Genomic DNA, 23,838 nt, shown 5'->3' with positions numbered 1-23,838 from the left:
TGACAAGTTGGTATAATATTTTCGTTACGAAAGCGTTCTCAAATATAAGGTTGCATAACAAAGCAGTTCAATCGTAGTTTTTTGTGTCTTCTGATATATTGCAGAATTTTCTCCCCGTAGAGAGTAATTGTGGTACACTTTAAATTTACGAAGGAACTATAGTCATGTTGAAAAGATGCCAGAAGAGAGATGAGCCAGATGAGTTAGGACTGTGATAATGGTATGAGCATTAGAGCTCAGCGTAAACAGAAACTAGTTAAAAAAAAGAATCTCTTTCAGAAACAGAACAACAGCGAAGAAGAGAAGAACAGCGAAGATCTTTTCTTTTTAAGTACATAAGTACAATTTAACTCAAATATATATAATAACGTTGATCAATACTATCAATACGATGTGAGGTTAGTACTTTTTTATTTTCTTTTTTTATTGCAAAATAGATAAATATTTATGCCCGTTAAAATTTGGTTTTATACATTTACTTCTGCACGTTTTTAACATTTTTTTTTATTTGTTGTTCATGCAAAAATTTTATCTATTAACTTGATGTCTATTCTACAGTATATAAACCATTTTTAAAGGATTAAGAGTTAAAGTAATTATTTATTATGAAAGCTGTGATAGTTCAAGTTGTGCTCTACGCTCTTGCAATAAACAGCACACGTGAGTTGTATATTCTAGTGGTTATTTCTAGAGCTTGTTTCTAATTTTGATACACACCTTTTTATAACTAACTTAACTAATTCATTGACAAATAATATTTTTGATACATTGCTTGGTCAAGTTATTTTGAGTTATCTGATAAAACCGGGATTTATAAAAGATTTTCAGCTATAGGCGGTCTCAAAAATCCTATACCTTATGGGTTTTACTTCATCAACAACAAAGATAAGGGTGTTTTATCTATTTTGCCAACTTCTTATTTGGTTCATACCTTTTTAACCGCACTGTACATTTTCTGTATATTTTGCACGCGGATATTCTTTAAGGTGTTCTTCTTCTTCTTCAAGTGCCCTGTCCATTGCGAACGTTGGCTATTAACATGGCAATTCTGATCTTGTTTGCGGCGCTTCTGAATAGTTCGACCGATGTGAGCCCGAACCACTTCCTCAGATTTTGGAGCCACGGAAAGATAATACAATCTTGTCGTTTTAGACATTTTTCAATAATCGCCCTGTATGTCGCTAATGTGTTCAGCTATTGATGATTTGATTAAGCAATCGTTACTTTAACGATAAAAGAAATTATGACATCTTAATTACTCTTTTCTAATTCCTTTAGTTTTTGGTATACTCTGTTAAACATACCACTTTGGGACACCCTGTACATAGGATTTTAAAATAGGGATTAGGCATTTGAAAATGGGATGAAAAACTAAATGAAATAAACGAAATGAAAAAAAAAATACAATTTGTTTTTTCAAATGCTGATATACTGATTTTGACTGTGATGCTTGAGTTTTAGATTTTATCTGTGAAAGAAATAAAGATAACAGTGGTTTGTTAACGTCAATATTTTGTTATCAATGATAAACAAATATTATATTTATGAAGTAATTTGAGAAAAAATATATATACTTATAATCCGGTCAATTTATACAAAAAAATAGTGGTCAAATAATAAAAATTTCCGGAAAGCCAAATATTGATGGAGATCTGGGGTTTGCCATTACAAATAAAGTCCTAAAAATCCCCATCGATCGTTTGTGTGCTACAAAAGTTATTCAGTGTCAAAGATCAAAATTTGAGGTTTTTTGGATTTTTCTCGAAAACGGTAAGTTTTAAAAAAAAACTTCAAACCAAAGTTGCAGATATTAAAATTCTTTAAAAAAATATTTTTTATGATTTTTTTTCCTAAGAGTTACCACTGCTAACATATCGCGATTCTTAGAGTCACATTATACATGATATGCTCATATAAGAAACGTATAAACATATCAGGCACTTAAGACAAGTATAAATTTTTGTTTGTGTCTTTTTTATATATAAAACGTTTTTTCAAAAGATAGTCAGTCCCTAACTGAATCCCCTCTACCCATGTGGCCTTGAAAAATATCTGGCTATTCCATTGTCCGTACGTCTCGTTGCTATACATGATTTTTTTGTCGTCTCCGGTGTAATTAATAAACGTATGAAAATGTGTTTGCAACTTGGTGCAAGTTTCCATGTTTATTAATTGTTCTAACTATTGCGCAATATGGTGTAATATTGCGTAGTCAGCCGGTACGCTCTTATTGTGACATTGTCTTGAAGAGACAATGCCATTATGGTTTTATTAGAGGTGGAAATAAAACACATTCTTTCTAAGAAGAAAAAAAACTCAGCTTCGGAGTCTTAGAAAGATTCAGAGCCCTTCGAGCAAAGTGCTCTAGGGAGCTACCCTACACGGGTAAAACCATGTGTTGACACTGACTGACTTGAGATCCGAAAATGTCCCATATTTAAAGATAAATTAACTTTTATATGAAACCTTTTCATTTCTCAACCAATTAAATTTAATTATATGTTCCAGAAGGAAGGGCGATGAACATCGAAGTGAGTGATTGGTGGCACTTGATGACACTTTTAGTGCTAAAGGTTTAGTTCAAGTAAATATACGTACTTATCACAAGCGTCTATCATTTAGGTTATTGGTGATATTTTATAGCTCTAAAAAATGTCTCAGTTTTGCTTTATTTGCAATAAACTTTTAAGTGAAGATAAAACAGTTGAGGTTGATCGTCGAATGCCAAATTTAATCGAGGCTACGGTCGCGAGATATGATAACTTTACTGAGTATTTAAAAATTCAAAAATCCGTTAAAATACACGTGGATTGCAGAAAATCATACCCGGAAAACTTCAACGTAAGGAGGAACATACTAGTAATTCAAAAATACGTCCACCTCGTACTAGAACGCAAGTAGGTGAATCAATTTTTTTTTAATATTGTTTATTTTGTGGCAATGAAGCAAATGACACAACTGAGCAAAGAAAAGCACAGAATCTTCGAAAAAAAATTTGTAACGTGACTACACTAAAATTCAAAGTATCCCTGTTGAAATTAGCTAAATATTGTTCTGATTATGTTTCAAAAGCTATGTCGCTGCTAGTGCAAAATACCATGACAGTTTTTACAAATCTTTCTTAAAACCTAATACTGGGGGTAAAATTGGCCGTCCACAAGATGAAACTGTAAACTCGGCGATGGAGAAAATTTTTTAATTCATAGAAACGAGTGATGATTGGCAGTTTTCGTTGGATAAATTAAAGAATGTTTATCAAGACGTCACTTTAAATAACAGGACTATAAAAGGACTATACCTCGTAACTACCCTCAACGTACAATGGGACTACGCTCAAGAGATTAGATCCAGAATTGAAATGGCACGGTCTACATTTATTAAGTTGAGATCCTTGCTGTGCTGCAGTGATCTCAGTTTGGGAACCAAGATGCGGATAGTGAGGTGCTACGTTCTTCCAGTGTTACTATATGGAGTTGAAGCCTGGACACTGACGCAAGCCACTGAAAAACGAATCGAAGCCTTCGAGATGTGGATATACAGAAGGATACTAAAAATATCTTATGTGGACCATGTCACCAACGTTGAGGTCCTACAGCTCATGACAAAAGAAAAAGAAGTGCTTAATTTAATTAAACAACGTAAGCTTGAGTACCTCGGCCACGTGATGCGGAACGAAGAAAAATATCGAATTCTTCAACTTGTTATGCAGGGTAAAGTATTTGGCAGAAGAGGACCGGGACGCCGTCGTATCTCGTGGTTGAAAAATCTCCGACAATGGTTTGGGAAACCTCAGCGGAGCTGTTTCGCAGAGCAGTCAACAAAACCATGATAGCCTTGATGATCGCCAACATCCGGACCGGATAAGGCACTGAAGAAGAAGATAAAAATACGATTTAAATTGAAGTATGGTAGTAGAATTATTATTACAGAGAAGCCTGGAAAATTAACATTTATTTGTTTTATTGATAATTACTAAGATAATTAAGTCAAGTCTGGTCTGATAAAAAAAATTGGATGAAAAAGACAGGCGGTTAAAAACTTTAAAAGCTGCGGCAGCAATTGTTCGTGAAGATATTCAATCTTGCGTTTTCGTTAATACTATGTATTCCCACTAGGTATAACGTTCTAGGATATAAATATCGAGATTCCCGAATCATTGTCATATTTTTCAATAATCCAATAATCAATATCAGAATCAATATCAATAATAAGGTAATATTTAGAACTTGGCGGGTATAGTTTCCTTAAATTATCCCAAACTTGTCATGACAGTTAGTGGAATAGGCCTACAGGAGAAATCGCGGTAAAAAATAACGAGTCGAGTGAACTGCCTCACAGGTGGCGTGAAAATGTGTGCAAATAAGTATAATGTGACTCTTAGAATCGCGATATCTCAGGAATGGTAACTCTTAGTGTTCAATCACAAATTAGTCCATTAATTTGTAATGTCACATTAATCTTAATTTTCTAAATTTTTATAGTTTTACCGTGTATAATTGTGAAACGTATTGAATATTAGCTTAATTACAGGTTGTTCAACTTCCTGCAAACTATAGATTGCCTAATAGGTATTGAGGAAATGCTTGCAATAATTTTCTCGGTTCAAATTATATTTGCCAGCATTCAGAAGTCAAAGGTTTTTGTTCTATGCAGAGGGCAATATGATTATTTATTGAATCGTAGCATTTTAGTGAGATTATAGATATTGCTTCGAGACTAGTTTGGGACGCAGTCTATTATAAAATTTTATCTTAAAAACAACTGTAGTGTAATAATTCAGTAGCTGTCAATAAAACTATACTTTAATCCACGACTTCAATATTTTATTTTATCATCGTCGATCGAGAAGAATCGGACACAAGGAATTAAGAACAATTCAAAATTATAATAACATTCGAATTGTCCACCAAGGAAAAATGATGAAGACCATTTTTGTAGAGAATTTTAAGCTCTACAAGTTTGGTTTAAGGTATTTTTTGATAAAACGTACCGTTTTCGAGAAAATCCAAAAAACCTCAAATTTTGACCTTTGATCTCCAAAACTTTTGTAGCACACATACGATCGATGAGGATTTTTAAAACTTCATTTTTAATGGTAAACCCCAGCTCTCCACCAATATTTGCCTTTCCGGGAATTTTTGTTATTTTAAATGTCTATATTGACCGGAGTATTACCCAATATTTTTAGCACTAGATAAGGAGACCCCCCTCGATTCTGAATATGTTGACAATTCTACTATAAACTTGAAACTATTACGTATTACTGACGATGACGTAAAAATATACTTTAGGAATAAAGAACAACCTAATAATGATGTTCCATTAAGTCCATTTGATCATGAAAAATTATCTAGTGAAGGTTTTTCTGTAGACAAGGTAAGTATATTATATAGCTAGGTCAATATTGCTACTTTGAAAAATGATATTTCTTCATTTTTCTTAATAGTAACGTATCTGTATACTCTTTGGTATCTTCTTAACAACTGCAGTAGTGATTTGCTCGAGATATTCTTTTCCTAATACTGCCTGGGGTAATTGCGTGGTGAATTGGGTATCTCTGCGGTTACCACAGTAAGTTCCAAGCCCGGATAAAATGTGGAGGGTGATGGTGAAGGTTAGCAACCTACCAATCGTAAAAACAAATATTATTCAAAGAAACAATGTACAGCCTCAAAACAGGATTGATACTATGAAGATGAACACGTCAAGAAATAAGGACTAGTGAAAAATATGCAAAACCCAGATGGGAATTACTACATGAAATATCAGGCTGCTCATTTCAAGAGACCAAGAAATAACCCAAGTGTTAAAAAAAAACTAATAGACATTTGCACTCTAGAGAAAGCAAAAAAGAAAAAAAAAGAATATTCACCATATTTAAACTCATCTTTCCCTTCGTCGGAGTGAGTGAATGCTAGAGCATATCTTTGAATAATTTTTAAGATTATTGTTTTTTATATTTTGAGTTTTATCATTGCTGTTCTTTCTGAACTCCTACATATTGCTCTATTTTATGCACACATCTCTAGGAGATTAGAAAGCCAACTCCTTATAGGCCTTCATCTGATTAACATATAAAATGTTGCCAATTATGCCCCATTTTAATAACAATATTACTTTTCATAATTCGGTGATTTTTTTCTTTTTTGTTTAGGGATCTAACATTAAATGTTACGACGTACAAATGTGGTGATTTAATATTATTATATTAACTACCCAGTAAGAAAGTAAAACTCGTTACTTTCTTATCTAATGAATCGTCATGATTTTCTCAAAATACGGTATTGATATAGATTTATTAAGTTTATTTACGATTTTTTATCTAGGAGACAGTTTTGGTAATTCACGGTTGGAAAAATAGCTACAAGTCCAAAATTAACACAATAATTTCAGAAGCTTACCTCAGTAAACATGATATTAACCTCTTGGTTATTGATTGGAGTTCTGTGGCTGACAATGTCTATCTATTAGCTGTTCTATATGTCGATGATATTGGAGAGATTATTGGCAACTTTATCAAAAGGCTACAAAAAGATTTAAACTTAAATTTAGATAAAACCGCCATCGTAGGCCATTCCTTGGGAGCTCACGTTGCAGGAGTCGCAGGACGTACTGTAGGAGGACAAATTAATTATATTGTAGGTAAGTAATTTCTAGTAAATTGTATTTTAATATAGATGCGACAACTAACGGATGATACAAAATGCTTACCAACTTTCTATTGCAGCATAAACTGTATGCAATGAACACATTTTTTAAGAAGAAACAGAATAGGAAATGGACGTGGGTTAGTTCAAACGAAAAAATATGTTTATACAATAACATACAAAAAACAAATTGTTTAAGATGTAACTGTACTCAATAAACTATCAGCGATGGCAGACGAGTAAGGAATAGAGTAACGATAAACCTATAAAAAGAAAGAAAAAAGATCATAAACAGTTGCGAACGCAAAGTTTAGAGTTCACCACAGCAGCCAGAAGCATACATAAAAAATATAGCCAAACCTTTATAGAGTAATAATTCTAAACCTCTAAGTATCACACATCACAATCACATCGATTAAAATTGCATTACTTAAATTTTGCAAGAAAAATGACACCAGAAGTGGAAGCTATACAGAAAATGCGACGAAACCTAAGGCCAAAGAACAAAGAAACAAAGAATAATATAGAAAACTTAATAAAAGAATTTCAGCAGAAATGAGAAAAGATCTAAGTAGATATAATACTAATGTATTTATTTAAATAGTAGAAAAGAAAACTGGTTTAAAGATGACGTAAAGAGAACAAAATTAAACAGAAATATACAAGCTGAGAGACAAAAATGGAAAGGCAACAACAGATAAACAGGACATTCTAAAAATAACTACAGAGTTTCTATAGAGAACCTCTATACCAGCCAAAGACTACAAGACAATTCTCTTACACGAGTAGGTACATCGGGGATCCGAAGTAGTTCTACACATTACAGTGTCTAAATTAGGAAAATCTTTAAAGAAAATGAAGAACCATCGATTGCCTGGTAATGATGGATTTGATACTGATGCAGTAAAAGCAGGAGCAGAAATCCTACTAAAATAAATAAATGCTTACCTGAAGGTATGACTCCATTAGACTGTGTAACAAAAATATACAGGGCCAATGTAACAAATTACAATAGATTGCCAATGTAACAAAAAACAAATGAATTAAGGAAGGTTTTCTTTGAAATGTAGAAAAAATGAGAATAAGAAAATAAACGTCGTCAAAATAATGGTTTTTCTAAAAACCAAAGCTATTTAAGGAGAAGTCAGTTCGGAAAACCACAGAAATCACGTATATATATATATATATATATATATATATATATATATACAGGGTAAGTTATTGGTGCGACATCGATCGATAATTCCATTGTGATAAAAGATATCAAAAAAACTTATAAAAAAAAATGTAAACAATGATATTCTCCGTACTTGGAAAATATGTGGATTTCTATTGGGTGATTAATAACTACGTGGTATAGCAAACATACAATTTTTTAAATGGGACACCCTATATATTTTTTCATATTTATATTCCTCTCATAATTTTTATTTTTATAATATAAGGCTTTGCATTACTATACAAAGTATTAAACAAGTTATGATTATTTTTATTTCGAAATCCGTATGAAGTAAATGCATAAACAAATATTTGTTTTATATAATAAGGTAAACAGTATATTTTAGTTTTTAAATTAAGTTTAATTGTTAACTGAAATTTGTATACAGGGTGAACTAAAAAACGAAATTAGTGTTTTCTCAATTTTTATAAATGGATCACCCTGTATTTTATTTTTTATAAATATTGTAGTCATGATACTCTTTTATTTTTATATAGCATTCTTTATACCTAAACTCATTATTTTTCGAGATATTTTTAGTTTTCCTCAAATTTCGGGAATACATTTAATTTTTGTAAGTAAAAATAAGTATTGAGTATTGAGTATTGATTTTTTTTATTCAATAAGTTATTAACAAAAAATATAAACCATAATAGTATATAATAAATGTATCAATAAATGTGATATGGTGGAAATATCATATTTCCTTAATGAAATAAAATATTCCTAAAATTCCTACAAGATAATATGTTTTGTATAATAATATAACAAGATTATTTTTATTCAACAAATAACTCACACAAAACCGAAAGCAAAACAATATACAATGGATGCAACAATTTTTATATTGTTATATTAACAGTATTCTAAGCCAGGCATTTTTAATAAAACCTTCCTAACCTTCCTAACCGCCGATTGCGCAGTTATTAATAAGTAAAAGGCCATTTGTGTCAAGTTACATAGGTAAAATAGTAGACTTTGAAAAAATGACAGTTTTCATAATATTAAACCGTAAACAGTAGCCTTTGAAAATGACAGTTTTCATATTATTACTCTTTTAAATGGTCTGTGTGGATTGTCTTTATTGTCAAATATGAATTTTTTTGTAGAAGAGTTAACAGATATGATCTGGGTATTAGGAGAAAGTTCGAGAAATTGCTTACTTGCATCCAGAATATATCACAAGCGATATCCTGACCAGAGTTTTAATCGCACTATGTCAGTTGTATGTGAAAAAAATGACAGAACCAAAACTGTTTTAAGTGAAGAAAAGGAATAAGATATACTGATAGCTACTACTGAATATAGCTACCCACATCAGCACTTATGAACTTTCACGTCAACATGACATTAGTCAAACTTCGACGGCAAAAATCCTTCATAAACATAAACTGCAACCTTACCGCATTCAGTTACATCAAGAATTATTACCCGATGATTATCAACGCAGATTAGCTTTGTGTCAATGGTCTCAGCAGCAAATGCAAAGAGACCGATTTTTTTTTCGATTATGTGCTCTTTGGAGATGAGACTACATTTCACAAAAATGGAACGGTAAATCGGCATAATTTTTATTACTATACGTCAAGCAATCCCTATATTTTTAACACTCATAGTCAAACTATGTGGCAACGACTATGGTTGACAACGGTGCTCCAGTTCACTACACTGCTCCTATTCACGATCATAAACAGCTCTTAATAAAATTGACTTACAAATGTTAATAAATGTGGCTCGGTCATTTGAATATATGTTACAAACTTGTATAGACGTTGAAGGTGGACATTTTGAACATTTAGGTACTTTAGACTTATTTCCCTAGTATCACATGAATTGTTATGGTTCGTTCATTACATATTATTATGGTTTATATTTGTTGTTAGTTACTTATTGAATAAAAATAATTTTGTTATATTATCACATAATACTCAATACTTATTTCTAATTACAAAAATTGAATGTATTCCCTAAATTTGAAGAAAACTAAATATATCTCTAAAAATATTGAGTTTAGGTATAGAGAATGCTATATAAAAATAAAAGAATATCATAAATACAATATTTCTAAACAGTGAAATACAGGGTGATCCATTTAAAAAAATTTAGAAAATTGTAATATTTTTTTGTAGTTCACCCTCTATACAAATTTTAGTCAATGACTTCAATTACGCTTAATTTAAGAACTACAATATATTGTTTACATTAATATATAAAATAAATAATTGTTTATGCATTATTTTTAATATAAAATAAAATTAAAATAAATAAAACTGGTTTTGACTTGTTAAATACTCTGTATAGTAATGGAAAGTCCAATAACGCTAACACTAAGATTATTACTAGGACAAAAATTATTATTAAATTCTTCAGCCTTCCGGATTGAACCGCGTCGACTACCACTACACCGAGATTTCGACATCCTCTCTGATGTCTTCTTCAGGGCTTCCGGGATCATAGTCTCCTGGGCTCTTAGACAATACTACACTTATCACTACCGACTGCACTACTGCTACTGGTAACAGCGGACGGTTCATTTATACTGTCGGTGGTGACGTGTTTTTTTGTTGGTTGTTGGCGCAACGATTTCTAACAGAGCTGCGGGATTTTGATTAATTTTACTGAATAGTCAAACTAACAAAGTTTATTATAATATAATTATAATAAACTATAAAAAAATATAAAATATTTCAGATACCAGTTTTAAAAATTAGTCATGTTTACTCTAGTCAATCTGTTTTTAATAATCTTCATGTAGAAATCCCTAGGTACTCTGTTTTTTGAGTTATCTCAGAGATTTGAATATTTTTCTGATTTTAAGAAGTTCGACATTATACACATGTTTATAAAATTATTATATAGATGTCTCTATTTTTAAGGTTTGGACCCTGCGTCTCCGATGTTTAATATTTTGCGTAGAAACATTCGGTTGCATTCCACCGACGCCAGATTTGTCCAAGTTATTCACACAAGCGTTTTGGGCGTATATGAAAATATGGGACATGCAGATTATTATGCAAATGGAGTACTTGGTCAGCCAGGCTGTCCGATTGCTATCTTTGGTAAGTTTATTATTTAACAAAAAAGAATAGAAAAATAAAAAAAAATAGAATTACAATAACAATTATTATTTATTTCATAATTATAGACTGTATATGTTTGAGTGGGAGCCTTATAACTGGCTCCCTATATGAGAGGGTTGGAAATCTTTTGATTCCAAGCCTTACTTCAAAGGACTTGTGAATGGATGTATCTCCATAGGTTTGGTTCTTCAGTGACCGTTGAAGGATAAGGATTGTTAATGTGAGCAAATATAGCTCCAGAGAAATAAATCACTTTTAGTTTATCGATTTATAATTAACTATTTTTAGAGTAAAGAGGTTCAAAACGACCGTAGCTGACAGTACAATATCAAATAATTCTTTCTTTATCACACGTAAAAGAGAAAACCGTATTTATGAGAAAAAATGCCCGATTTCGGCGTAGAGAAATATTCTATATATGAATTGAGAGTGTTTTAAAATGCACATGCCTTAAGGGCGTGTGAGAACGAACTGATAATACTACTTGATGCGAACTTTAAGGCCCATATTTATAGTCGGTACTCAAGTATCGGTCGATGCTTGAGGTCGACCTTGAGTCGTTTTTGTGTTTTATAAACGGATCTCGAGCACGAAATCGAGCTTGAGTACACAAAAATGACAGCTCGTGCTCAAGCATCGGATCGACCTGCCTTGAGCACGGGTTCCTAACCTAACTTGTTTGTTTATATTTATATTTTTTTCCAATTCGCTTCAATACAATATATTTTTTTTTGTTTTTTGAGATTATGGATATTTTTGTTCAACATCCAGGATTAAGTCATGGCAGCTTAATATTTGATCAAAGTTGATTAAGAGTTAGAAAGGAAAGAGGACAAATTCCAGAATTATTAATAGGTGAATTATTATGAATAGTGAATATGCATGCAGCACAGGCACTATCTACTTACTCCAGCATTAAAGTAAGGTATTTATTGATAATGGGCTAAACAAAAAATAGGTTATTTGATAGATATATCTTTTTAGGTAATGATCAACAAAATATATATAATAGTGCACATGTAAGAAATGTTGCCAAAAGGCTATTTAGAACCTGGAAAATATGGTTTCCCTGTCTGCAATGAAGCCTACAAATCAAATTAAATACATATCTTGCAATAATAAGTGCTACAGCAGTACTCTGCAATATGTGTTTACAGGAAAATAATTATAAATAGTGATGATGCTTTTCTAGAAAATATTGATGTGCCAGAAAATAGAAATGTTAATGATGTGTTTAAATTTTAGGAGACATTTTATTCAACAATGTTATGCATGAGAATGTGAATATATTATTGAATACCTATGTTAAATATATTCCTTTTTATTTTATATGTCGAAATGTATTTTTTATATTTTAATTTAAAATAAATGAGGGTTATACTATACTCAGACAACTTAAGCAAGTATATCTTTATTGAGTTCGAGTTGTCTCTCTCCTTTTAAATAAGTGTTTATTCCTTTCACAAAACCTTTCCTTATCAAATATAAAATTAATTACACATTTAAAATATTAGTATTCTTTATTTAAAAATATATTTATAAACCTTCACGATAAGTAAATTTGAAAGTAACAATTTATAAAACTAAAAAATGGAATAATATCAGGCTTGTTAAATATAAAATAATATAATAATCGCTTTACAACCACCATTAAAAACAAAATCACAAAAAAAAAATAACCAAAACTAGTATTTACATTAAGAATTTTTAACAGTTTTCAATATAATACATTAAGTACAAAATACTACATACTAGTACTAGTATTTACATTTAGAATTTTTAACAGTTTTCAATATAATACATTAAGTACAAAATAAGAATAGTTATATAAATGATTGTTTTAAAAATCCATAACTATAGATTACTATTAAACTTTGGAATAATTCAAACCTTTTTTTGGCGAATGTTTTTTATTTGCAATTATAATAGCTACTACTCCATTAGTAGTAGTGTTTGTTATTACTGTTACATATTGCCATAAGTATATTTAAGATTACTTACCATTTGAAGCACATTGACATATTCTATAGGAACAACAGGTGTCATATTACAAGTATTACTTGAAATTCTTATTATATGTACAGGTAAGATTTCTCAAAATTATCATACATAACAACTCTTTATTTTGAACTGGAAAAGCAATGGATGGAGTCAGATAATTCTGATGTTACAGTAATTAAACTTATATGTCCTCCTATCTGGTGGGCCTCCTTTTGTTCTACAATTATCTAAGTATGAAAATATAGTAAATTTACCTCTTCCAAATACTTCTGTGTTGTCCCAAGGACAGACGATGCTTACATATATGTCGGGAACAGCAACTTTCACAAACTCCATACCTACATCAGGCTTTGGCTTTTTTAAAGGGCCATCACCTGTAGCCAGCATGCTGTTGTTTCTCTGCATTTTCTACTATAAAAATTTTGCTTGAATAAATAAAAGTATTTTACCTCTGTTTCAATTTGTTTTACAATTTTCGTAGCTGTTCTGAAGTCCTTAATATATCTACCTCAGGCTGGCAGTTATATAATACGCTGTATTGTACTCCCAACCCTTCTTTTTTCATTAAGGAAGCATCGTTTGTCTTTTTATTCTCTACAGTATTATTTTCCTTTACCAGCTGGATTAAAAACACCTTTCCTTTTGTTGAATACACTGCATATTTAGTACAATGTCCGCTCATCTAAAAATCGACATAATTGAAATTTATTCCCTCGAATGCATATTTTTTTATAATATATTACATACCTTAAAATGATTTATTAAAAATTAATTTTTTTAATACACAACATGCCCCTTCTTCAATAAAGCTAAATTTGGCGCTAAAAATATTTAAATAAAGTTTGGTGACAATGATAATAATTGACAGAATCTTCTTTTTATTGGATGCCATCTATCAAATTTACTTAAAATCCCTAATTTTCGTGCTTGAGATCAATCTTGTACGAGAATACCCGAAGTATCGTTTATAGAACACAACAAATACTTGAGCATGACTTTGACGTAAGTTCGACTTGGCGGAGCACGTGCTCAAGCACGAGCTTGAGTACCGACTATAAATACGGGGCTAAGTGAAGATTACCCCTCTTGTATTTAGGTGTGAAAACTATTTAAGAGGCTGTGGCGCTAATAAGTCGGGTATCCCGAGCAAACTTCATATTAGTGAATATTTTACTTATTCTACACTAAGAAAAGTGTAAAGAACTATATTTTTATTTTATATTTTAAAATGATATGTTCATTTCTGGAACAATGTTATTAGATATAAGTTATAGAATTGTTTATTTTTATTAATGTATTAAAAAAATTAATTTGTTTAAATGAATATTGTTTAAATACTTGTACTCCAGTCGTCAGAGACGAGAATGGTACTTAACCTCTAGAAATCATAGGAACAAGCTGAATTTTACCGAGAATATTATTTTGGGACCCCAAAAAAACATGAAAAAGTTTACCACTTTTACCCCTGGGCTTTCGCCTAAACTCCCCCGCAGGCGAGACAAAAACGCAAAAAAAATTGATTCACCACGAATCTGTACGCCCGACGTAGAAAAAAATGTTTAAAATAAAAAATGTAGCTAAGATAATTTTAAACAAAAATGTTTATTATCACTTTTTGTGTAGAATGAACCGTTCTCTCAGACACAATGCTTGAAATGACCGTCGATTTTGAATGTCAGTTACGTGCGCGAAATCAATGTTCAATTGTGACTTTGGTAGAAATAAACGGAAGATTTGTTCCATAAGTTAGAATGGCAATCTTACTACCGTTGAGAGCGTACTAAGTAATTTAATTAATACCAATTCAAAGGACCACTCACTAATGTGGGAAATAAGATTACCTTTGTTACTACAACTAAGTTCAGATCTAGTCAAACTTTTAGCTCAAAGTTTTTATATCTAAAGCGCCAATCACTGTCCAATTTCCACGAGTCCGCGAAACACCATACGAGAGCACTGATACATTTTAAACATGTTACTTATAAAATTGTCACATGAACCAAGGATATTTTCTTTAGTATCAATATACTTGATTGATAATACGTGTTTGTGAAATATATAGCCTTTAAACTATAACCTATATAACAATAACTGGTTATACTCAGAACACAAAAGTCTAAAACTGTTAAACCAGAAATGCGTCGACCCCTTTAATCGAATACTAAACTGACACTGACTAATATGCGAGAGTTGAAAACTGTAACCAAGACGCGATCAGCTAAGTTGGGATACAATGTGACACTGACCACGTGACTACTTTCAAATTATCACTGTCTCACCTATCAGGGGTCAGGGAAAATTTCTTTAAAATTTCTATTAGGTAGCTAAAACTCCCTTTTGAATGATTACCGGGAGGAATGAATATACCGGGGATTTTCTAGGTATCAGTTTTTAATGGTTAAAACCAGCTTTTAAGTGCTTTATACCAGTGATTTCTTTGAAATTAGCTCAAAGAAAGTTACCTCGGTAAATCTTATGAAATTAGAAATTGTGTGCTACCAGTGGCGTAACAACAAAAACTTCTTTATCTTAACTGAAAAATATGTTTTTTCGAGGTCTGCAAAGTAGGCTTACTCGGCGGCGATGACCCCCTGTTTTGACTTAAATTTCTGCCCGACAATTGCTTTTTTTAAGTTAGGAAACAAAAAGAAATCACACGGGGCCAAATCTAGAAAATATCGTGAATGGGACAACAGTTCGTAGCATAATTTGATTAATTTCGCCATCGCGACGGCGGAACTATAAGCAAATACATTGTCTTCATGGAAGAGTACTTTTTTCTTCGCTAAATAGGTTCGATTTTATGAAATTCGGCATCGAATCGGCCCAATAATTCAGCACAGTAGAGCCCTATGACGGTTTTGCCATTCTACAAGTAGTCGACGTAGATCAACCATTGTGAATTTCTCCAGAAAATGGTGGCCATCACCTTTCCGGCCGATAGGACAGTCTTTGCCTCCTTCGAGCACGTTCGCCTGTTGTTGTCACAGTTTCGACTCTTTCTTGTCCCCTCGTCTACACCAATCCATTCATGTTTTGTCAGTGGTTACGAAACGATGAAAAAACTCTTTCGGAGTATACTTAAATAGCGTCAAACACTGCTCTGAACTGGTCTTACGATTAAGCTTATTGTTCGGAGTGAGCAAACGCGGCAATCATCGCGCCGACAGCTTTCTCATGCTCAAAATTTTACGCAGGATATGACATACTCGATCTTTTGAGATGCCTACTGTCTTAGCTATGTCGCTCACCGATCCGCGGTCCACTAATATAAGATCGTTGATTTTTGTCACATTATCCTCCGTAGTAGCCCATTAAGGAGCACCTGGGCGTGGCTCATCAAAAAATGACGTTTGACCACGATGAAACTCGTTAAACCAATTTTTAAGGGTTGCCATTAAAGGAGAATAGTCACCGTGTACAGTATCCAAGCGCTCGTTGATTTTTCTGTGTGATTTCCCTTGCAAAATCAAGAATCAAACTAGAATCTAATCATTGACCGATATTGCTCTTTGCACATTTTTCTAAAATCCGCGGACACGCCGGCTTTTACAAGCAGTCGAAACAAAACTACGTGTCCGATTTAGCTGAAATTTTGACATTAGCCATCTACAAGAATTGTTACACGATAGTAGGTTTCTCTTAAGATAGTGGAGCCATCGGGCGGTAAGGCTAAGTACTTATCGGACCGCCTACGTAAGCAATACAGTAGAAAAGAATGATGTTTTTAGTAAGTTTTATATATTATAATTTTTTTATTAGCAATCCCGACCTATTTAGAAGGGGGGATACGTCAATTATTATTTCTGAAGTTAGCATTCAACTTTTTATGCAAAAATTCGAATGTTACTTCTCACATACCCCTTAAAACAGATACATTCTGCTTTATAAGTATTTCAATATTTGTATTGTTAATATAGAAATTATTGTATTTAATACTTCTTGCTTTTTTAAGATTTATGCCGAAGTTTATTTTTTAAGATTTTAGATTATGTAGTCATCACCGAGCGTACGAATATTTTGGGGAGTCCATAAAATCTGGCGGTTTTAAGGCACAACGCTGCAGCAGTAAGTTGGATTTGCTAATAAATAGATGTCAAGGACCGCAGTCGCATATGGGAGAGTTTAATATTGATAAAACGTAAGAAATATTAAATATAAAAAATATATAAGATAAAAATATAAGAAATATAAACAAAGTTGTCATTTACTAAGTAATATTTTGTTGCTCATTAAGTATGTGATCTCCATTAAGAAACTAGTTAGTTGTGGCACGAAAATAAAAGAAATTAAAGAAAAAAAAAATAAATAAATACAAGCGATGAATTCTTTGTATCAAACGTTGGACAAAAACATAAACACTATCTCAATTGTGGTCATTTGAGGGGTTTTACCAATCGATACATTTTATTTGTTATTCAAGGAGAGTCAAAAACTACAATTATTGTACATGTAAAATTGTTGCAAAGTGTACAAAATTTGTTAATTAATTTCTACAAACATTTAGATCGTAAGTCAATCCAACTTTTTCTTATTCTGAATCAAAAAAGAAAAATAATAATTGGAGTAAACTCCAAAATCTTTTTATTTCAAGCATATTTATGAAATATTTTATATGTATATTTGTATTTATATATATATTATCTAATTTCGTGACAAAGCTTTATTACTAATAATACTAATGTCAGAGAATAATTGGAGATACGTAGAGTCAAACAAGTAGTGTCTTAATCGCCAACATTAAGGGGACTTAAAAAGGAACGTTAAGAAGAATAATAGAGAAAAAAGACAATTCTAGAAAGGACATATCAGTCCAAATGTTAGAGGTGACATTAAAAAGATATTTTTTTTTTAATTTCAAAAATAAATCAAAAAAGCAATTGTTTTCAGAAACTTACTGAGGTAGCTGACGTTCTTATTGGTAATGCCACAGTATATTGCTTAAAAAGAATCAGTAGGTTCACTCTGCCGCCAGTCCTTTGTTCTTCATATTCCATTTTTTTTACGCGCATTACTTCCACGCGCAGATAAATTCCAGTTTTTGATACACTGCTCAATATAATTTTTAATACACTGCTCGAAAATAAATAGGAAAAAAGTGACTTGTGGCGACCTAAAATTTAATTAGATTTTCGGAATAATGAATACTTTCCTAAATTTAGCGTTTTCGACAATTATCAATAGTTTCCCAAAATAATTATTACTGTTTGTCCTTCAAAATGTATTATGTTGAATCCATCAGTTTTGATTAATCGAATATTAAATTTTTTGTATTCATTAGAAAATCACACTGTATTCACTGTTACTGGTGAGAAATCTCATAAAACAAAGAGCTAATGAGGAAACTAATTTCTATAGATCAAAAAATAATAATAAATTCGAATTATAAACTATATTTCGAGGATTTGAATTTTACAATACCAGTTATAATAAAAATAGGATTATAAAAACACAAGTAGCGAACTATGTTTACAAGTTAGAATAGAATATATATTTTCACAATCACAATGTCCAATATCAAATCTTTAGAATTCATATCCGAAATTGGACAGTATAATTTTATCACCCAGTAGACCGAATGAATCTATTTGTTATTAAATACACACACGTAGTTAATTAGGTTAAACACACATTTGGTCAATTATCAATAATATAATTTGGACATCAGTCAAAAGTGCTGACAAAGTTAAACTATTTACATAAATTAAATACACATGTCACGCGAGGTCCGCGAAAATATTGACCCAATTAAAGTTTATATAAAACTAAGATCTCTTGCCTAGAGAGGCATTCAATCAATATTCACTCAACGAATTTGATAGTCTTCAACGATCAACTTCATCAGTCTCTACTCAAAGTAATCCCGGGTCTACACCCATAGTGTACGTCTCTACAATAAACTCTGCTACTATTATTTGGTGTTTCCATTACAACTGAACGAACATCTTCACTGAGCCAACGAAGGGGATTTGTTCACACAACTTATTAATAACAAAATAATGAAATGAAAAAAAGTCATATAGCCTAAAGATCCCACTGTAGGAACACTACGTTCATAACGTAGTTAGTCAAACCTATATTTTTACGTACATTTAAAATTGGGAGAATCTATCTATATAAAAGGCTAGGATGACAAGTCACACTGTTTATTCAGTAAGGTAACTACGCCACCTAGGAAAGAAATCTGAACTACCAACATCTATCAAAATTAAATGTAATTAAGTAAAAGCTGTAAAAACGCTGTTGAGACAGAAAAAATACACATTTCGGCATTGGAGCGTGTGATACGTTAACTGAAAGGGCACTACACAGTATCTTCAATATTAATGAACGTATCGCGACATACGAGATATGATAGGGTACTATGACTAAAAATAGATTTACCATAAGACAAATTTTGATTTTTTGACTTAAAGAAGGTCTCAGGTTCAGTACAAAATAAACAACTGATTGAATCTTAACATGCAACATGACAAATGAAAGGGGAGGATATAGCGAATATATTCAGATAGAAAAAATAAACAAGGCGACTACTAAAAGGGCACTACGCAGTATCTTCAATATTAATAAACGTATAACGACATAAGAGATATGATAGAGTACTATGAATAAAAATAGATTTACCATAAGACAAATTTTGATTTTTTGACTTAAAGAAGGCCTCGGGTTCAGTACAAAATAAAAAACTGATTGAATCTTAACATGCAACATGACAAATGAAAGGGGAGGATATAGCGAATATATTCAGATAAAAAAAATAAACAAGGCGACTACTAAAAGGGCACTATGCAGTATCTTCAATATTAATAAACGTATAACGACATAAGAGATATGATAGGGTACTATGAATAAAAATAGATTTACCATAAGACAAATTTTGATTTTTTGACTTAAAGAAGGCCTCGGGTTCAGTACAAAATAAAAAACTGATTAAATCCTAACATGCGACATGGCAAATGAAAGGGGGGGATATAACGAATATATTCAGATAGAAAAAATTAACAAGGTGACTGCTAAAAGGGCACTACGCAGTATCTTCAATATTAATGAACGTATAGCGACATACAAGATATGATAGGGCACTATGATATATAAAAATAGATTTTCTTTAAGACAAATTTTGCTTTATTGACCCAAAGAAGGCCTCAGGCTGAGTACAAAATTAATTGATCGAATGCTAACATGCAATATAAATCTTCTCAGGTATTTAATGTTCTGTATTAAAAGGTTCAAGAAAATTATGTTTTTTACATAGCTTAAGTTTTTAAAGTTTAAAATTTAATTTTTGTTTTTAAGAATAAAGCATGAAGAATAAAACCAAAGCTGGATTTTACGAGGCCTGTTATATAGTTTCTGCAAATAAAGTAATACTCAAATTCTTGCAGAAAATAAAATAGTAGAACATATGTTACATCCAGCTAAGATACCTACTCACAGACAGGAACAGTAACAGTCGAATCTTAATTTTGAAAGACAAAATCAGATTCCACTTTCAGACAAAGATGAGGTCAATTATATTAAATAGAGAATTTAGTTCTTACCGATTTTCATCCTTGGGAAACCTGAAGAAACTCAAGTTCAAGTTGTTATGGTCCCTGGAATTTTTTCTACATACACAGCAATAATAAACTCTTGCTTTGGCTGAATTCATCATAATCCGTCGTTTAAAATAATAAAACCACTTAGAAAACTGGAGAAATATCACATTAATATGTATTAAAAACGAAATAAACTTATAGAACCAACTATATACCAACAAATAAATGAAATTTATATATAACTTACTGAAATAACTGTAGTTTCAATCAATGGATAGATACTTATGATTAATTATTTGAGAATAGATTAAGTCAATCAGGCAATATGATTTTTCAAACTTTAGAAGTGTGTATAGTGGTTATGTGAAGAATTTTACCATTTATGAAATTTATTTTCCTCTTTTTGAAGAACTTCTATAATAATTATTATTTTATTATAAATTTTGAATATTCTATGAAACTGATGGAATATTTTAAATCTTGCAACAGCGGCATTTTTCGCCAAATCTATTGCGCAATCAGCCAGGAGTGGATTCAAAATTGGAACCGTGAAAATGCGAGAGTGAACCTACTGATTCTTTTTAACTTTTTAAGCAATATATTGTGGTAATGCTTGCGAAGAAATAGATCTAGAACTAAATATTTTTGTGAATTTTAAATATGCTCTGATTACATCCGTTGATGTGGAGAGAAGTTTCTCAATTTACAAATGTATGTACCTACACAGATAGCCATGTTTTTATTGGAAAATTATGAAAAACATTTGGTCATTTACTGTTTCCATAATTCTAAGGATTAGTATTTTACTTCTTTCTAGTGTCATTACAATTAATTATGGTTTGTTTTTTAACCAGGAGGAGTAATTCAAATTCACCTCCCCGTAATGCTTGTTTGTAATTAGTCCAATCGCAGGCAAGTTTACTCCACTAAATTATGACATTTTGACACTAATGACATTTATAAAACTTTAAAATTTAAAATTTATATCGACGATTTTTTGTATTTTCTGCCTTATTCCTATAAGTTTAAGAGTTTTAGTTTGCATTTATATAAAAAAACAGTTCTTTTCATAACTATTTAGCGACGTATTAGTGTTATTAAGATAACAATATAAATTCAATGCCAAGTACTAGTGGTAATTATCCTTCTCCACCTAAAAAACGCCGAATAGATTTGGGCCATTATTTATCATCAAATGAAAAACAATGCATTATAAACATGTACAAACAAATAAAAACTTATAATCCTGGAATGAAAATAACAGCCATGGTAGCAAAAATAAAACAGGCAACAGGTTAATTTTGCAGAATAGTTATTGTTAAAATCAGGAATTAGCACATTACTAAAGTAATGTGCTAATTTTAGGTGTTTCAAATTCAACTATTTACAGAACAATTAAGGAATATAAGCAGACTGGAACAGTAAGATGTCCTACAAATATTGGCGGTCGACCTTATATCCTTGCAACATACGATGAAAGAGTTAAAACATCTGTACGACAGATACTACACAGCTTCTTTTTCAAGAATGAAATGCCCATTTTAAATAAAATTTTAAGTGAAATAAAATAAATATTTATTTTCTTCTGCAATGTGATAAATAAACTCTCTAAAAATTCTTCAACTTCTTCATAACAATCCAACATTTTTTTATTGGAATTAAAAAAACAAAAAAATACATTTTGGAAGTGAATTGAAAAAAATTAGTATTCAAACATAAACAAACAAAGTTAGGTTGGAATCGACGTGTGAGGTTGTCTGATACTGATTAGTGGATTACCGCAAGGCCGAGATAATCAACCAAAAAATAAGATGTATTTGGTGACTTTTCTAGTAACTTTCTTGGGTGTGAATTTGTCTTTTTAGTTTACTCCTCCTGGTTAAAAAACAAACCATAGTACATTACAATTAACCACTTATCTTTTAAACTTATTTATATTGTTTTCTAATTATTAAAATAAACATTATTAATGTAACATTATTAAAAATATGTTTCCGTTGAGAGTATGCATATTTTCTAAAAAAATTAATATTTAATGCATACTTTTGAGTAAATTGGTGCCTATTTAGGCGCATATTTTTTACTTTTTTTTTTTCACATTTCCCCACGTCTAATCAGAACAACTAATGTACGCATTAAAATCAAGAAATCAAGTCCTCATTGTTTTTTTTTTCTATTATTTTATCTGTATAATATTACTACCCAGCAACCCGAACACGTCACGTAATGAAAAAATCTTTTTGTCGAATATGTTGTATTATTATTAATTTTTTTCTTTAATCTTTGTTTACTATTCTAAATATTTTTTATTTCTATTTATTTATTTGTCGTTTTTTTAGGGCGAATGGGATGTACTATTTAGAAACCAACAGTGAACCACCATATGCAAAAGATTAATAACAACATCAGTCCTTATACAGATTTAAATTATCATCAAATGCTGTTATGTTAACTATTGATTGTAATAATTTGGTTTTAAAATAAACGAAAAAAAAACGTTTTTTTTTTATTTTTATAGTACATAAGATATAATCAGTTTTATCTTCTTCTATGTTTTTAATATACCTTAAACATCCAACTGTAGACAATGATTAGACTTTTTTTACTAACAATTTATTTAAAAATTCCTTTATAAAAGGTATAATATTAAAAAACACTATCGGGATACATCACAAAAAGTTTTGGGAATTAATATTTCATCATCCGAATTTTCGCTCGAGAACCATAAAACCATAAAACAGAAAAGATAAAGATTAGGAAACAAGAACACCAGAAAATAAGAAAAAAAAATAAAACACAAAATCGAAAAACAAGAAAACCATAATACTAAACGTCAGTAATTTATAACATTAGAAACCTAAAAATGCAGAAACGAAGAATATAAGGAAATTAGAAAGTTGGAACTAGTAAACAAAACACCAGGAAACTGGAAAACCAGAAAAAGCTCGAATGCTTCAAAGCAAAAAGTAAAATCCTATTTTACCCAAAAATAAACGTGAACCAACTCCGTCTATGGATGTTAATTTTTTTTAAGTTTTTTTATTATGAATAATTTTCATAAGGATGTTGCTTTCTGCATATACGATGACCTCTTTATAATATATGAGGCCATCAGAAAGACAGGATGAATATACATGTTCACTCTAGAACCCGCTGGCTTCTTCCTTTCGCGTTGGGTACGTATATTACCATAAATAAATAATAAGCAAAAGGACTATATAAAACACTATTTATTAAAGTTTCTAAGTCTTCTTCTTCTTCTTTTTTTTATGTAGACAAAACTTTGTCTGTTTTTTAATGTGCCTTTAGTAAGTTGTCATTTCGTCGTTTTCGTGATTTTTTCGTGTCATATC

General features: G+C 31.0%; 1 protein-coding gene and 1 long non-coding RNA gene across 2 annotated transcripts; one reads left to right on the top strand and one right to left on the bottom strand.

Moving 5' to 3' along the window:
• The first annotated feature begins 605 nt into the window (after positions 1–605).
• On the top strand, positions 606–22,974 carry LOC140435704 (lipoprotein lipase-like). Its single transcript, XM_072524425.1, has 6 exons — positions 606–660; positions 5,189–5,376; positions 6,327–6,642; positions 10,743–10,925; positions 16,929–17,088; positions 22,825–22,974. Exons 1-6 carry the CDS (start codon positions 606–608, stop codon positions 22,880–22,882), a joined length of 960 nt encoding a protein of 319 aa, XP_072380526.1. The 3' UTR covers positions 22,883–22,974.
• Positions 13,248–13,736, bottom strand: LOC140435518 (uncharacterized). The gene is made up of 2 exons (XR_011950170.1): positions 13,695–13,736; positions 13,248–13,629 (listed from the first exon to the last, which is right to left on the bottom strand). It is a non-coding gene; the product is annotated as an uncharacterized lncRNA (long non-coding RNA).
• Positions 22,975–23,838: the final 864 nt, after the last annotated feature.

This window comes from Diabrotica undecimpunctata, chromosome 3, assembly GCF_040954645.1.
Source record: "Diabrotica undecimpunctata isolate CICGRU chromosome 3, icDiaUnde3, whole genome shotgun sequence".
Lineage (NCBI taxonomy): Eukaryota > Metazoa > Arthropoda > Insecta > Coleoptera > Chrysomelidae > Diabrotica > Diabrotica undecimpunctata.
This window is presented reverse-complemented; position numbering and strand designations above follow the sequence as displayed.